The following is a 17,075-nucleotide window of genomic DNA, read 5'->3' on the forward strand; positions in this document are numbered from 1 at the left end:
TGAGCTGAGGGAAGAAATGAGAAGTTGAAAGGAAAGTTGGCCCTCATAGGGAGAAGTAATGGAGAGCTGCACAGAAGTGGCTTTGACAGCTCTTAAATTTTGCAACCACTGGAGTTTCTTAAAAATCTGTCCTTGCAGCATTGTGATTACAAGAGCTTTTCTTCATCAATAAGCAAGAGGTGGAAAAAAGTGAATGGGACATATCATAAAGTTTAAATATGGCAGGTCAAAGCAAAGCAGACCCCAAAGAAGCTGACTGGTCATGGGACTATTAGAAGAATTTGGGTTGCTTTTTAAAATGTCTTTTCTGTTTCTGTGTGCTGAGGTTGGGGCTTGGCCCTCTACTTGTGAGCAGGTGTGGAATTGGAGCTGTGAGTGGACTTATACATGTGTGAACCTTGTGTCTCTCTGGCCCAGTACTTGAGGAATTTCTGCAAAGCATTTACCTTCACCACAGGTCACTCACCTCTCCTGTCCATGCAGATGGGCAGCACTGGGAAGCGGGGAAGAGGGAAGGTGTGGTAAAATCAGTTGTGTTTTATTGTTGGAACAAAAGGCATTCTCTCCTGGACAACATTCTTTTTGTGTCTTAGCTGTTTTCTCAAATGTCCTTTTATTGCAGGAGCAATGGATCGCCCCAGCTACCTGGAAGAGGACTATTCTAGCCTGGATGGGCTGGACGATGACGTGTTTCACTCTGATGACTTTGGACTTGCAGGTCAGCCTGGTGAGATGACTGCAACTGGCTTTTTCACACAGAACCAGTCCTACAGCTGCCTTCTGGGGAGGTTTCAACTATTCCCCCTCACACACTGCTGTGGTCCCGGTATCAGGCATCCTGAGCAGCAGGACAAGGCAACTCAAACACTCAGCCCATCCTCTTCCAGTCAGGATGTTATGTTGCCTTGTGGAGTCACTGAAGAGCCACGGAGACTCTTCTATGGTAAGAGCACTCCAGTGTCACTAGCTTTGCAGCAAAGAAACTGTCCTTTTAGCACTTCCCCAACCAAGCAAGGTCTCTTTCATTAGGGCGTTTCATTAAAGGACTGAAATTACTTTGCTTTAGTCCTACTCCTTCAAGAAAGACAACTTGTATTTTCTTAGCCTTGCTTGTCCACTGCAGGAACCAGACACTTGCTCATTACTTCTGCTGTCTTTGATATTCCCTCTCTCTTTTTGGCTTTATTCTGTTACATTTGATTTTATTGCTAGATGTTTAAATGTTCACTGTACTTCATATCCTACATTTTGCCTACATGTTTTAACTACCAATGGTCTGTCTCACCCACACAGGAAGTGGAAACTTCTAGAAGTTTTCAGTGGAGAGGAGAAGATGCAAAAAAGTTTCAGCTTTTAGGGTCTTCACTGGAGTTAAACTTGCTGAATAAGTAGCATGTCCTTCCAGTATTTTACTAGTAACTGATGGGTCACCACTCAGCTTTGTGTATCCAATTCAGCTATAATTAAAATCACTAAAATCACTAAATTACAGAAAACTGAGGAAGGACTGACAGAAAAGATACTGCTGCCTTTAAGGGGAGACAACTTGAAGGAGATATCCTGTAAAACTGCAAAACTCTCATTAAAAAAACCCTCAAACCACAGCACTTGGCTGAACTGTAAACAAGCAAAAGGAATAAATTTTAAGATCCCGCCACTCATTTGATTATGGGAATCAACGCAATGCTCTGCTTAATCAATATAAGTTTATTTGAAAGCTGGGTGAATCTTTTACTGCATTGTGTTACGGTACACAGTCATTGTTTGGCCTTCAGGCACTAGACTTTAGAAGTCAAAAGTTTAGGGTTATGTGCAGCTCTTTTCTCCATGAAGTGTACTGAGTAGAAAAGATAATCTTTGCACTGGAAGAATGACTCTTCTGATCTGTTTTGCAGGGAGTGCTGGTTACCGTTTACATGTCCCTCCAGCTGGCTTTGTGTTGGATCCACACCTCCAAGAGGAACCTCAGGAAGGTCAGCGGGAAGCACGTGCTGAGGTGCAGATTGCACGGAAGTTGCAGTGCATTGCTGACCAGTTCCACCGGCTCCACATACAGAGGGTAGGGTGTCTCTGGAGGGGAAGGTGGGGGTTCACCTGTCCAAGAGTGCTACTCGGAAGACTGGCTCCAGGCATCAGCTAAGTGAGCTGTTGTTTAAGACAGCAGACTGCCAGCAGCAATAAAATGGCAGGAGTATCCTGATGGATTTTGCTTATGCTAGATTGCTTATTCTTCCTAAAGAGTGGCAGGTGGAGGGAAGAGAATGTGAGGGATTGCCTTTACTTCCTGGGAAGGGAGATGTTCTGTGTTAGCTGCTGCTATTCCAGCTCTTCCAGTTCATCTGCAGTGGGGTTTGAGGCTTTTCCCAGGGATCTTCCCCTTGCATTTTATTACAGCTTTTATCCTTCTTTTCCATGCTCCTCACCACCAGCACCTTCTCTTCTGTGGAACATGTAGCCATCAGTGGCTTGTGTCAGCTCCTCATCTCGTAGATAACAAGCCTGGAGACACTTCTTGTTGTCTAACGGTAGTTCTCTGTAATGTAAAGAATATTTAGATCATACTAGACTTGCTAGTAGCTACTAGTCAGACAGTCCTAGCTAATGTCTCAGACTTGTGACTAACTTCCTCACAACAAAAGACAGCTGTAAGATGCCATCAGGTCTGAAAACCACACTCCAGATTCTCGATTTTGTTTTCTTAAAAAAAAAAAAAAGGAAAAAAAACCCCATCAACTACTGCTGTTGAAAGAAACAAAATAATCATTACCCCAAGAACCCTTGATTCTTTTTTCCTTGCTCTCCTTGCCGTTTGAGTAGGAATTAAATGGAAATCTCAGCCCATAGAGAGATGGGCGAAGGTGGCAGAGGCTTGGCAGTAGGCAGCAGTTTGTCACTTCTATGCAAGCCCAACAAGGAGGGTTGTGTATCTGTTTGTATATGAAGAGATTTTGCTGACTGCAGAAAGGTGCAGAAAGTTTATCTTACTCCAACTGTGTTTGTCCTCTGTTAACTCTGGGATCGTTTGCAGCCCTTCTCAAAGGTAAGTGAGGATCTCTGTCCTAGTCAGAGTGTGTGGCTTGTGGCTGGGCAAGGGCTTGATCCTCTCTGTCACCTGAGAGATGAGGAAATTCTGGGACTCCCATCTCCTAATAGGTGGAGGATTAAAGAAAGAAAAGGAAGATTAGCCTGTAGAAATGTAGATGGGGCTATGAATGTCATTTAGCAAACTGCAGGAATAAAGAGCTACCACGAGATTTTTAACATGTGTTGTTTGTGGTTGAATGGGGTTTTCCCCGGTGGCGCCTTTTCGCCAGAGTTAGCTGCAGGCCCTGCTCTCTCGCCAGGCTGTCTCACAGGAAAGGGAAGGTTTAACCAACTTGGCAGAGGAGCCCTGCACTGAACTGGTGGAACTGGTTGTAACTTGACCCCTTTCATCTCGGGGGAGTGTCCCTATCTGATGCCCGTGCCTTGGAAACGCGTCCACGAGCGCCCACCCGCCCCGGCCCCACTAGGGCAGGCGGGGCCGGGCTGCCGGTGCCCGGCCCGCGGCCAGCCCGGCATGTGGAGCCGTAGTAAACAAAGGCGTCCGGCTGGGCTGGGCTGTGCTGTGTTGTGCTGTGCTGGGCTGGGCTGTCTTGGGCTGGGCTGGGCTGGGCTGTGCTGGGCGGCCGCGGCCCGGCCCGGCCCCCGGGGCCCGCCGGAGGAGGGGCTCCGCGCTCTTTGTTTGAACTGGAACGGCAACAAGTTGTAAAGGGGACGGGAGCGGGGGCCTGCAGCAATTTACATTTGAAAACAAAACGGGGAAAAAAATACCAAAGACCAAACCAGCTTGAAAACTAAACCCCAGGACAGAGTAGTTCAGCCAGTGGTTATCCACAGCCTGACCCTGGGATAAGCCTTGGCACTTGGATCTGTTAAGGGCTTCTTACTTGTTTGTTAGGGGAACTGAGTATTGAGCCACATATTGGTGTCCAAAGCACTGTTCCCTGTGGACTGTTTTGTTTTCATGCCCAATCCCTTCCCTCCCAGTCCTGCATGGAGGATTTCCTTTGGCTTTTGGCACGAATCCCCTGTGGAGAACCCCCTGTGTCCTATGTGCAATGACTGCCCAGCCCATTGCTGAAGAAGCAGGCGCTCTGCCCCTGGAGACACGTGAGCAGTTCTCAGTGTGCTGTGGTTTGGAAGGGGCAGACTCTGAGGCATGGAAAACTGGGCTGTCGTTTATCTTGCTGTGAAACTAATCCCTGATTTGGAAACCCCATTCCAGCTTGTCTCAAACATTTGGTCAAAACCAACTTTCCAGAGTGGTGTCTTGAATCAGATTTAGAATACCGCAAAGTTAGTCACACCAGTGTGGTCTTGTGAAGTACTGAGAGAGAGCAAGCTTGGTTTTCAACAAGCTGTGCCTGTTTTCAGAGCCTACAAAACATTTATCTGTGAACCTGTGAAAAGAAAATGTGCATGCCCTTTCTGTGGAAGTTAGGAAAGGCTCGATGCATCCAGCTAGCTCAAGAGCTGCCTTCTCATGGCTCCTGAGTTCTGTGAGACTGCAGCAGTTCAAGTATGGCCCCATTCTGCTGCTGCAGCAGCAAGGCTGTGTTGACACAAAGGCTGCTGGTTAATGTACATCCCTGGCTGAGAGAGAAACTGAGCAGGCAACTGCTGCTGAGGCTGACATCGCTGAGTTGTCATTGGACTCTGCTGCATGCATGGTCTAACCCCATCCTACAGTTGGAACCCTGGAGAGTCACTGTTATCTCTTCTCTGGGCTTCTGGAGCTAAATGCTATTTATTCTGTGGTTCTTGGCTATACAAAAGATTTTTGGGTATGCATCTAGTAAGAATAAGAAAATTGGCTGCACCTATGCTTGCTTTTGGCATGAACATCACTTTCAGAGTTTCATTTCCTATTAATATGCTAAACAGAAAACAGTAATTTAAAACCTGGCTATTTCATCCTTAGAACAGTGCTAGAGCAATAACACAACATTCCCTAGAATTCCATGTCTTTCATCTCCTTAAGATGCTGAATTTCTTGTAAGAAGACTTGAGTGATGCTCCGTGCTCCTAAGTAGCAGAGCCTGCTACAGGTTGATCTAGATTGCAAGGGCTCTGCAGAATGACTCGTGAGACCCATCCATGTTTTCTTGAGTTCTTTACTGTCTCTTATTTGATTGAGGCTGTGTAGCTTCAGGCAAACTTCCCCGCTTTATTTTTTTCATCCTGCCCCTAGGAAACAAAGGTAGAGCCAGGCCATGCTTTCTGCAAGAGAAGCCAGTCCCTGCTACCTCCTCCTTGGTTTGAGGGAAGTGTGTGCCTTTGCTATGGAATCTGTGAACTGCTGCTATAGCCCAGCCTGTGGCTGAGCTTCAAGAGCATGCTCTGAGGTTATGGAGAACAGAGCTGAGCTTAGGGGATCTGCTGTTTGGCTGGTTGGGATGTGCTTCCCACACCCCACACGTCCAGGCTGTGGCAACAAGTGCTTGGGCTCTGCTTCAGGTCCTGAGTGCACTTGTGTTTCCTTGCCTTGAGGAGGAGCTTCGACCTGTGCTGAATGAGGAGTGTATTTCATGACATGAGGGGTTGTTAGATGGGATGTGAGTACACAACCAGGGATGGCGGCAGCAGCAAAGCCGCCCCATAGAAGCACGGGGTTATACAGGGGTAGGGTGAATGACACTGTATGTCAGCATCACACCCCTTCAGTTTGACGGGCTCCAATGAGACGCTGGAACAACTATAGCTTTTTCCAAATAAAATAACTCTTTTAAAGCAGGCTGCAGGTTTGAGTGGACTGCTTTTATCGTATTTCTTCTTCGTGGAGATAAGATCAGTTCACAGGGGATAAAATTGTCTCTTTAAGAGCCAAGGAGTGGTAGCCTTGAACAGTTCTGGGCTCAGGTCCAAGCAGAGCCACTGACTTGCTGTATGACCTCAGACAAGTCTCTTGACCTCCTTGTGCTTCAGTCAACCCATCTGGAGAGCTCAGTTTAAAAAAAGCTGAGCCTCAATGAGAACCAGATGCTGAATCAGAGCTGAGCTTTCTTGAGTAAATAAGTGCATTGCAAACAACAACAAAGTCCCTTTCCAACACATCAGGAATCCTGCAGTTGATTTAGATATGCTGACCATGCTCAAAAAGCCTCTGTGGATCTAGCTATAGAAAACTTTTTTCTCTAAATTCCCCAGTTGGTTCAATGAGTCTTACCATCACTGCAACAGGGTTCAGTGGCCCATGGAACACAAATGCCTGCATCCACACAGGCTGTAGGCAGACAGCTAGGCATGTACCTGTTTGCCTCAAGCTAATGACACTGAAAATGTCCAGGAGGAAATGTTATTTTCCTTTGAAAGTGAAACGTGTTATGTTTTGCATACTTTTTCCTCTCTGTCTCTCATGAGAGTTATCAAGGCCTCCTCTGAGACACTTCTACTTATGCAACAGGGAGCCTGCATTGCTTGTTGGAAACTTATCTGCACGAAAGAATGGATACACAGTACTACATGTGCATCATTTATCCAAACTCTTTTTCATTATTAAGGCTTTTTTCATTATTAAGGGATTTCAGGACATTTTTAACAGTTGCTTTTTACACATTGAAATTGTTTGCAGGAATCTATTCTTTATGATGACAGTATATTTTAGGGAAAGTGTTTAGAAAATTTTCCTAATAATGTAATGCAGAGACTCAGACTGTCCTGCAGCTAAGCCTGTAGCACCAGCAGTTCCATACTTCACTTGTACCTATAGTCTCTTTGAGACCTATGTTTTTGTTCATTTGTTTCCTGAGTAGGTCAGTGAGTTTCAGGATCTTCCCTGCTGGCTGGTCCTTGCTGTTGCTGTGGGTCACCTCTTCACCTCAGAAAACTCTGATTTCTGTGTGTTGCCTACTGGTGCAGGACTCAAATCTCCAACTGAAGATGCACAAGCATGGTGAGGGAGAGAACTCCTGGAGAGAGTGAGCCCAGTTTAAAGGGCAGGGGCTAGGCTGGGTGTGAGTTTGGGAAAACTGAGATGTAAACAAAGTTCTTTCAGGACAATGAAACTGGAATCCTAGGCTTGAGGAAAGGAGGGGGCCATTCTTATGGTCAGTGGAGTTAGAAATTTGATATGAGGATGTGGAGACAGATTTTTTGCTTAATGTTATTAGATTTTCTTCTTTTTTTTTTTTTTAATTTTGACAAATGACAATGAAGGAAGAGGGGGTTTGGAAGTGTACCTTCCCCAAGCATACAAATGACACAACAACCTGCTGCCCCTTGCCTAGCACCTGTTTTGAAATCCTGCTGCCTGTGGAGCTGATTACTTGACATGTAGGTTAACAGAAACTTGCTGGACCATTTCACATCTAATCTGAAATGGTATTCTTTGGTATATTAAGAAAAGAAATTGAGAACAAGAACATAATTATGCCACTGTATAAATTCATGTTCCTACCATATCTTGAATGTTACATGAACTTCTGGTTTTCTTCATCCAAAAATGACGCAGCAGAACTGGAAAAGGTTCAGAGAAGGGCAAGATGGACGATAGAACTTCCATATGAAAAAATGTGATAGGGCTGCTAAGCCTAAAAAAAGATACAAACCAAGAGGGAAGCAATATTAAACAGAAATCAAAAGTGACATGAAGGAGATGAATAGACTAATTTCTCCCAGTACAAGAACTAGGCAAAATCAAGTCAAACTAGTGGAAGCCAGCTCAAAGTAAATGAGGTAATTTTTCATGCAACAGGTGAAAGCTGTGGAGCTCCTTGTCAAGGCATATTGTGCATCCCAGTGCTTTATCTGGGTTCAAGGGGAATTGAGACAAGTTTATGGCCATTGAAGCAGACATTAAATAAACAGAAACCAGATCTGACTCAGGAAGTCCTGAACTTAAACTAGTTAGATGCTGAAGGAGAGTACTAGTGGAAGCTACTGCATGTACTGGCCTTCAGCTTTTCCTCAGGCAGCCATGTAAGGCTGCTGCTGGAGGCTGGGCTATACAAACTCTTAATGCAAGTCACATAAAATCATTTTATATTAGTTCACTAAAAACCACAAAAATCCGACATCATCCTAAATCTAGCCCCCTCTATGCCTTCAGATAACAAAAGTTTTAAATATATTACATGTATGTTCCAGCTTAAAATAGGAGATAATGTTTAAAAGCAAAACTTTCTGCCTAGCTCTGGGAGAGAAAGTGGACAGAGGATAAGGACTGGGTGGCAGTAGAACCATGCAAGCTCTGTGCAACTGTGTGCCATGAATTCCACCGGACACAGGCCTGTCTTGAGGCAGTGGGGCCACAACCTCAAAAGACCAGGATTGCCCACAACAAAGAGCACAAAACAGTTGTTTGAGACAGTACAGGTGAATTGTTCTGCAGTATTTCTAACATCAGCATTCAGTGCGGCTGCCTGTCCTGCACAACCCCTTCGGTCTCCACAGGTTCTTCTGGATTTCCTCCACTCTCACAGCACTATGACAGTGGTAACATGCTTTTTGCTTGTAGCAGTGTGACAGCTGAGAAATTATTTTTCAATTAAGAAATAATTGTGGTAATACCCCACTTATTTTTTATTGTGGGAGAGTAGAAAATACAGGTTATAACTTGACTGAGATCATACAAGAATTGCTGATAGCAACCTAGTTGTTCTGCCTCCAGTCCTCCACTTCAGTTGGTTGATCTTATTAAGATAGTGCTATCTCTGAGGGGGATGATGAGATGTTTGGACTGATTATTTACAGTGACGAGTGTACATGTTTGTACTTTACTCAATTAAATTTTACAGTGGAAAGGCAGGAAAGCAATCACCCAAATGCAGTTCTCCTTTGTTTCAAGCCACTGAGGAGGAATGTCCTGCCAGCCTTTTATAGTCTCCGTTTGGATGTTGTTTTTGTTTGTTTGCTTGTTTGTTTGTTTCTCCTCAGTAGCTGCCTCGCCAATTGAAAAGGAATCCTTCCGGGGACCGGACCACGGCAGAAAAAATAGCGATCCAAAAACAAGCAGTGAGGCAACTCCCGTTAACCCCAGTTAGGTTTTCCGTGATGGGAGCCAGACCTGAGGGCTGCTGGCAACGTGGCCGGAGCGCCCCGAGGGCCAGCGGACCCGGCCGGCGGGCGAGGTGGAGCGAGCGGTGCGTGCGAGGGCCCGGCCGGGCCGTGTTTGCGCTCGGCGGCTGTGTTTATATCGTCGGCTAAATTTAGCCTCTGACTCATCGGCGCTGCTGACGAGAGTTTGCGCTGCCCGCAGGCTCCAGCCCTGCACCTGCCCTCCCGCCGCCTCCCCGCGCAGCCGGGCGGCCCCGCGCCCACCCCTTCCCCTCCGCGCCAGGATATTCTTCCTGTAAAAACTTTTAAAGTGTTATTTTAAGCAAACCCCGAGGCACACTTTAATCACTAGGGGGGGTCTCCGCAGCACTGAGCAGTTTGGGGAGCGCCTCCCTTCTGCTGGTGAAGGAATGGATGCCAAACACAGGGCAGCGGGTCCCGCGGCCCGCGCGGGGCAGGCGGTAAACACCGGGAGCTGTGGAGCAGCTCTGCCCCATCGCAGGGCAGGTTCAGTCAGTAAACCCTTAAAAGGGTCAACAACTCCTGCAGGTGCCGGCCGTGGCTGGGCTGCGTGGAGTGTCCTCTGCTGGGCGTCTCCTCCAGCACCCTCACTCACACCCACCCACCCAGAGCATGGGGGGAGCCGTGCCGGACCCCGTGCCACAGGTACAGAGTGGCATCAGGTGCGGCTCTGTGGAAATGCGGGATCTTTATTTACCGTATTTGTGGAAAATAAGCCAGCGTGCCCCTCGGGATGGGGAAGGAGGGGAAGGCCGGAGGCCTGGGAACGCGGTGGCCGGTGGTTGCCCTTCCCAGGTTGCCGTCAGCTGGCTGTTGCCATGGCGGCTGTCTGCTTCCCCTTCCTGCCCGCGCTGGAGAGGAAAGCGCGTGTGGCTGCGTGTTTGTTTTTGAGCTACGAGAAAGCTGAGAAAGGGCTCACCTGCGCAGCTGCACCGGCAGCAGGTTTGGGGTGACAGCCGTCGCTGTTTGCTGCTCGCACCCAGTGCCTCAGTCCGTGCCCTCTCCCATGCTCGGGCTGGGCAGCCCAGAATGGGTTTTGGGGTCCCCTACACCCTGCATCCCCTCGGCTCTGCCCAGTACTGTCTGTCCTCTCTCCATAAACACACGCGTTGCTTATCTTGTTGCAAAGCTTGATGGACGCTCATGAGAAAGACAGCAACACTTGAGATGATGACTCCTTTTAACAAGTATAGTCCCGTGTAAGAGTCATCCGTGTAAGAGTCATTGCGAGACACAAGGATGGAGTTTCCCGGGGAAGGCCTCTCGTCCTCTTTATTGTATCACCATGAAAAACCGTGTGTCACCATGAGCTCCTTTCATTTTTTTTCCTCTGTTAGTGCCTCCGTTTTTTGCTCTGCTGGTTCTACACATGCATTATACTTTGGTCATTAGGAATCACAGCTGGAAAGATTTGTATTTGCCTTCCAATGGCCTGCATTTCTCTCTCCAGTAGGGGACACCTCCTGTAACCTCTGTTGCCTTGGGGACTGTGACTTTCTAGTCTTTCTAAGCTAAAGCATATTTTGTGGTAGCACAATATGCCTCCAGCCACCTGGCAGCCAAAACAGCCTTCAGTGATGAGTCAGCAACTGCTCCCGGTGTGCAAGTATTTTTGTATTCAGTGAATAAATATAATCCTAGCAACTTGTTACTAATGCTTGTATTAGTCATTAAAGGAAGAATAATGTTTCTATGTACACATATGCCATTATTCTTCTTTTGCTCACACAGTACCATTTAGGGCCATATTAATCCTTCTAGTTAAGATGGGATCAGAATATGACCCCTAATTGTCTGGAAGCTATGAAGCAAAGTCAGAAGCTGGCTATGAGATCAAGAGGGCAGACAGAGTGTACCAGACAGACCCACATACAACATGTGTATATGACAAACATATTTACTTTTTTAAACAGGGATGTTAATGGCACATGGATATCAAGTGTAAAATGAGTCATTAATCTGGTCAACATTTATGCTCATGGATTCAAGGGGCTGTGTCAAAGGGACAGCACTTTCTTCGAAGTGCATCACCTGTCCTGATCTTCTCTTTGACTGCCCTCTGCAAGGGCTTGGTAGGAGTACAAAAGGTTTTGACGTCTGGAGTGCTATTTGCCGGATATGTATCTGTATGCTTACAGTGGGAAACATGTATTAGGAATTAATTATGGGGAAGGAATAAGTGTCGGGTCAGTCACGTTCCTCTTTCATTTGCTTCCAGTAAAAGTCTTGCATGGTTTTTTGTCTTTGTTTACAAGTAGTCTGGCTTTTGGTTCAGCACAGTTCATGGAAGAGGCTTCACTAATACACTGTTGCTGCAGAGGACACTTTTCCTGTAAAATGGCCTTTCCTTGTGACTCATTGAAGCATTCATGCTAATGTTTCAGACAGACAGTCTCTTAAGGATATCCCCTTTAAAAAGCAGCAGCTGCAATAGGAAATGGTTTTATGTGTTTCCAGCTTTGTGTTGACTTACTGCATTCACAAGTCTACTCTTTAGTTACTCAGTTACTACTCTCAGTAAGTAGAGAGGGCAAAACGGACTTCTTTCCTTCTTGGGAAAGAAGCCTCAGAAGGGTTAGTTTGTTGCTCCCACGTGGAGGTAGCAAAGTGTTCATCCCTGGTATTTTTGTGCAGTAGTTACTCTGAGGATTGAATTATTTTGATAAAGGGCAAATCTGCCTGGTGAAGCTCAGGGAAATTATACACCAGTGTCACAGTAGTTATGAATCTTAGCAAAATGTCTCAAAACATACCAAATTTTTTTAAAAAATATGCCAAATTAATGGAATCACTCTTCTGGGTTTTCTGTCCGTCCTGACAGCTAAATTATACCACACCAAAAAACCCCTCAATCTTGAAATATTTAAGAATTTTGGTCTTGGCTGAAGCACATCTGGGGAAACAGACACATTAACTTGTGAAAAAGACATTTTTTGGTTCTCTCCATAAATGGTTTACTGCAAATAATACCTGCCATTCCGTTCCGTGGCTCTTGTTCCATGCTGGATTAGTATCACAGAAAGCAGATCGGCCCAGAAGTGAAGCTTTAACTCCAAACCCTATTAGCTAGGTTTGCTGCTGAAACAGGTAGTCCCAGCTTGCTCCTCTTCACAGGTCATCATCTTTCTGTCCTCCTGGCACAAGCATCAGTCTGACTACACGATGCCATGGATCAGATAGTTTAGGATAACCTGTTAAACAGTAAGGGCAACTTTATTATCAGATTAGTCCTGGCCTTGATCACTGTGCTGCTCTAGTTCTCTTTCCAGCACTGCTGTTGTGCGAGGACAGTGTGAATGGGCTGCTCCAGTATGTGGGCCAGTGAAAGTGTGTGTGGGACCACACCACCATGGAAGAAAATGCTGGCTAAATACAGACCTAGGGAAATACAAGCAAGCCCTAGGTCTAGGAATAAAACCTGGAAAGCTGCCCTCAATGTAGTGCTGTATTTTTTTACTTCAAAACAAAATGGTGTCAACATTCTTAAAAAAGTTGAGATGTTATGCTTCTTATAAGCAAGGGGAACCAAGGGTAAAATATTTCCTATTCTGCTCTTGCATGGAAATCTCCTTGAGTGTATTAGGCAAATATGGGAAACAATTTTAATTAGAAAAGGACAAAAATGCTGTACGAAAAATTACTTCAAGACGCAGTGAAATAGACATAATAGAATATAAACTAAAATACATATTAGAGTTTTTTCTCAGTATTTGCCTTATCTTGCAGGCCTGTAAACCATCATAAAGTACAGTTCTAAAACTCTTATTTACCAAATAAAGCCAAAACTCAACACCTCCCTTAAAAAAATGAGGCATATGAGCTCAGTCCTTCCACTGTTTTTTTCCCAGAACATGGCCTCCTTTACCTATCACTGGAAAGAGCAGGTAATCCTTTTCTCCTGAGGTGAGGTATAAAACTTGAGGAGCCAGAATAATTAGAAATGTGTTATTGTATGAGAAGCACAAAGCAGCCTCCTACATGAAGGAGGACATTAATATGGGGGTTCTTACATGTGTTTCCTTGCTTGTGGAAACTGCAAAAGACAGTTTTGTTCTTGTATGTCACTTTACTGACATGCTACCTGAAGATCTCTGTTTAAGGAATCTGCCTAAGCTGTAATAGCTTGATAAAAACATGGTATCTAGATGCCATGGGGACACTGTGGTTCCCTATGCACATTTGAGCAGTTTTAGGAGTGTGGCTGTATGGAGGAGGGTGAGAAGAATCTCTGGAGTTTGATGGGGAGGGGCAAACCTGGTCAAACTGAGATGTAAGTAACAAAACAGAAACCATCTTGCTTTCTGAGACCAAATCAGTGTTTTTTAACCCAGCCTTACATGACAGTTTATAAAAAATTGTTTTCATCTGTAAACCTAGCCTGTGCAAACAGCAAGGACTGAGCCCAGGCCTAGTTACTTTGAAATAAATAATAACAGGCTCTAGAGCCACTGCCTACAGGTTATGCTACAAACACAGTGCTCTTGAAATGTACGGTGGGATCTGTGTGAACTCTTCCAAATCCATTTCTTCTTCTTGTTAAGTCTTGAGGGCAAGAATAATGACCCACTGTGAAGATGCAAGATGAACACAGGTTTTCTGGAAGCCTGTTTTGTGTGTGCTTGTGATTCAAATGGCACAGATCTACTCACACTGGAATACAAACATAATTTAATGGCTATCTGGAAGGGCTTTGAAGAGCTGTCTATTGACACATCTCCAATATACCAAGTCCAGTTGCAACTCTCTTATTTATGATTATGTAAAAAATGCCTTGCAACTGTGTTGTTCTGCCCTGTTGGGCTAATCTGAGTTGAAACATCTTGTTCATATAATGTGCTTCAGTGCTCTTTTATGAACTCCTGTGTACTGAGGCAAAGTTGTGGGAAGCCAGTCTTCTGTTTCCTTGTCTGTTGGGGATTGGGGAGGGGGTAGGGGGCGGGGATTTGGGCTGGTTTGTTTTGTTTTCCAGAAAAGATCATGCCTGCTTAGCAAATATGGAATTCTGGATGAGAAAATGAAAACTGACTTCTAATAGAGAGTCAGTTATTGAGGTGAAATAGTATCCCAGACTGGGCAATGTAAAGAGAAACCCACCTGTTTGTATGAGATGCCATTAAAGTGCAGGAAGGTGGGGGTTTAATCGGAGCCAGTTTTGCAGGGGTGATTACATATAACAAAGGGAGGAACAGTGCCCCTATCCCAAAGCTGCGTTATGTAGTCTGGTGTCCCCCTGAAACTCAACTCCCATGTTTCTTCCTTGACAATGGGACCTGAAATAACCTCTTGGTTTGGTTTTTTGTGTGTTTTCAAGTATGTTCTTGCTTAAGGTTTAATTGGCTCCAGTCAGTAGGAAAGGGCTCCAAGGCTGATTATTTATGGCTTACTGTCAAAAGTGGCTATAAAAAGGGCAGTATTATCTTGGAGATGCTGGGAAGGAAAATGTGGTGGGGGGAGGGTGGGGGAGTGTGTGTGTGCACGAATGTGTTTTCTTGTACTAGATGAAATCAGAGTTTTGCTGTCTCAGCAGTGTGGTTTAAATTGAAGATTAACCCTTTGACCTTCACGGTGTCAAATCACTTACAGATGGATCACCAGTTATATTTTTTCTTTTTTTTTTTTTACTTTTGGGGTGAAGGGGGGCCTTTTTTTTTTCCAAAAAAAAAAAGGTTGTTTGTTCATGCAGCTGGGGCTTTTGAAAGGCTCAGAAGCCAATCTGATTAAAAACAGCACTTGGCTAAACTCTGCAAAATCCTACAAGCAAAAAAAAAAGTTTAATCCTCTTGTGCACAATGCATAAAGGGTCTGCTCTTTTCTTTTTGTAATGTTAGAGCTACAATTATTTCTGGAGAACTTATCATTTCCCTCTCTCCCCTCATCCCTTGCTGCACCCCCTTGTTATGCTGATGGGATTAAAGTGTCTGCTCTTGAAAAGTGTAACTGAGTTGTTATTGGAAAAGAGAAGTGGTATGTTGCAATTTTAGAAATATAAATAACCTTGCTTTAACTGTTCTTCTCTACAGCATCAGCAGAACAGAAATCAAGTGTGGTGGCAGCTTTTTCTCTTCCTACACAACTTGGCCTTAAACACGGAGGTGAACAGGAACCACACTGGGCAGAGGTGAGCTTCGCCTGCCTGTTTGAGGCCACATCCAGTCTGCAGGGAGCACTGAACAAACACTGGTTCGGGGGCGAGACATTGCACACCGCCGGCCGGATGTGAGGACTCTGACTTTCTGATACTCGTCTTCAAGTCTGGGTGTTTTTATGGACTCTTCTTTGCTGCTGCCTGCCTCACGAGGCAGGGAGCTCTTGTCCAACACTGTTGAAGGAAAGCCAGAATGTGGGTGTGTTTGGTAAAGCTTGCTGCTGGTTCCCCGCACCGGTGACCTCTGTGCAAGGGAGGCAGGTATTAGACTGACGGCTTCCTCTGCCCTGTGTAGTAGTAGGCGGTAGAGTGCAGGAGTGTCATTTTGGCTGCTAGTTAAAAATGATGCCTGGGATTGATGACTAAATATACTTTGGGTATCTTCCAGAGCAGAGATGCTCAATTCCTCCACATTTTTAGTAATGAAAAACATTCAAGTAGCTTGATCCATCAGGGTACTTGTTTTATTCATTGGTTACTGTTTATTTAATTGCACCTTGTGTGAGAGAAAATCACAGAGAAATCTGACCTCTTCAGCCATTTCATTCGGCACCACTTGCACCTCTCTCACAAGAAGTTGTTCTTTGTCATTGCCGTCAATTGAAAAAAATAATTTCAATAGAACAGTCTGAAAAAGAAACCTTCTTGGTGTTGCTGGTGGCTATTAGCTTCTGCCACTGCCTGCTTTCAGTTCAGTGTTCTCAGTGTCCAGAACCAGCAGGAAACCAAAACCCATGGAATATGGCACAAGTGTCATTCTTCTACAATGCTAACGTATATGTTTTTAGTAGGTTTATGACTGATGTTTATTTTATTTTGGTTTTCTTTTCTCTTACTATAATGTGGTTGGTCAGGAAGGCTTAGATCCCAGGCATCTGATAATTTTGCTTAAGGACTTGACAGGGAAAGTAATTATCATCTAGTCTGATATGTACACTGTACAAGCAGTCTGTCCATTACTCTAGTGTGTAGTGTTTGGAAGCTGCTGTAAGCATATACTGACTAGCAGCAGTAATGTTATTTCGAGGGAGATCTTCTGTCAGTTCCCAGTTTGTATGCACTCAAAGGTTTGTCCGTATGGCTGACACTATTGGACCAGCACAGGGAAACTACCCTACCAAGAGGAAGCAGCCTTAAATATTGATGGCTACTTCTCTGTAGCCTTAAATATACTTAGTTCACAGACCCAGTGACAACTAGGGTAAAACATGAACCAAGAAGCAATACAGACTTTATTATTTTTTCTGAAAATTTCCATATTGCTACTGCACCTTGTTGTAGGGCTCAAATGATACAACCAGCATGAGGAAGAGCTGTCCAGAGAATTGCTCTTCAGTTGTGTTAAAAACGCCAACTGCAGGTGTTGAGAAATTCTTTTGCTCTTGATCCACTCTGAAAAATACACATTACTGTACAGAAGAGTAGTTTACTTGCACATATGCCCTCCTTCTCCACCCCTCTTTTCATATTTGTCTGTAATTCCTGCTTTCTCTGGTATTTGTGTAATCTCATCATCACACTGTAATGTCTGGTAACGGTTTGCTGAACAGAGTTAAATTTGGACATTCTTGCTTTCTCCCAGCCCCATTCTTTTTGATTTTCATTCTGCTCCACTGTGGCAAAATGTGCTTTAGCTCCCTGAAAGAGGTTCCCAAGTCTTTTTCACCCTCATATATTCACAGTCACTATCTTTAAATGTAAGGAGAGGGTTTATGTGAGAAAAGCTTTTTTTTCCTCCTTTTTGTGTTATTTTTCTAGCTAGAGCTAGAGTAATATGTTTGTCCATTATGGTTAATAATTCATATAAATGAATCTCAAGTAATATTTTTGGGGGTGGGTATTATGGAGAGGGGAGGGTGGGAGGTATTTTTTA

The 17,075-nt window shown here is 44.7% G+C and overlaps 1 protein-coding gene across 2 annotated transcripts; it reads left to right on the forward strand.

Moving 5' to 3' along the window:
* The first annotated feature begins 627 nt into the window (after positions 1-627).
* BMF (Bcl2 modifying factor) lies at positions 628-15,213 on the forward strand. 2 transcript variants are annotated; one of them, XM_062495175.1, is made up of 3 exons: positions 628-943; positions 1,896-2,059; positions 15,078-15,213. In XM_062495175.1, the coding sequence occupies exons 1-3, from the start codon at positions 628-630 to the stop codon at positions 15,177-15,179; spliced, it is 582 nt and encodes a 193-aa protein (XP_062351159.1). In that variant the 3' UTR covers positions 15,180-15,213. The 2 variants fall into 2 exon arrangements, with proteins under 2 accessions (XP_062351159.1, XP_062351160.1); XM_062495176.1 differs by having other exon boundaries at positions 628-718.
* The last annotated feature ends 1,862 nt before the right edge of the window (positions 15,214-17,075 follow it).

The sequence above is a fragment of the Cinclus cinclus genome, chromosome 6 (genome assembly GCF_963662255.1).
Source record: "Cinclus cinclus chromosome 6, bCinCin1.1, whole genome shotgun sequence".
Taxonomy (NCBI): domain Eukaryota; kingdom Metazoa; phylum Chordata; class Aves; order Passeriformes; family Cinclidae; genus Cinclus; species Cinclus cinclus.

Coding starts and splice junctions, on each gene's coding strand:
- BMF (XM_062495175.1), top strand. CDS start 628: ATGGATCGCCCCAGCTACCTGGAAGAGGACTATTCTAGCCTGGATGGG. Junction 944..1,895: donor GCCACGGAGACTCTTCTATG/GTAAGAGCACTC, acceptor TCTGTTTTGCAG/GGAGTGCTGGTTACCGTTTA. Junction 2,060..15,077: donor ACCGGCTCCACATACAGAGG/GTAGGGTGTCTC, acceptor TCTTCTCTACAG/CATCAGCAGAACAGAAATCA.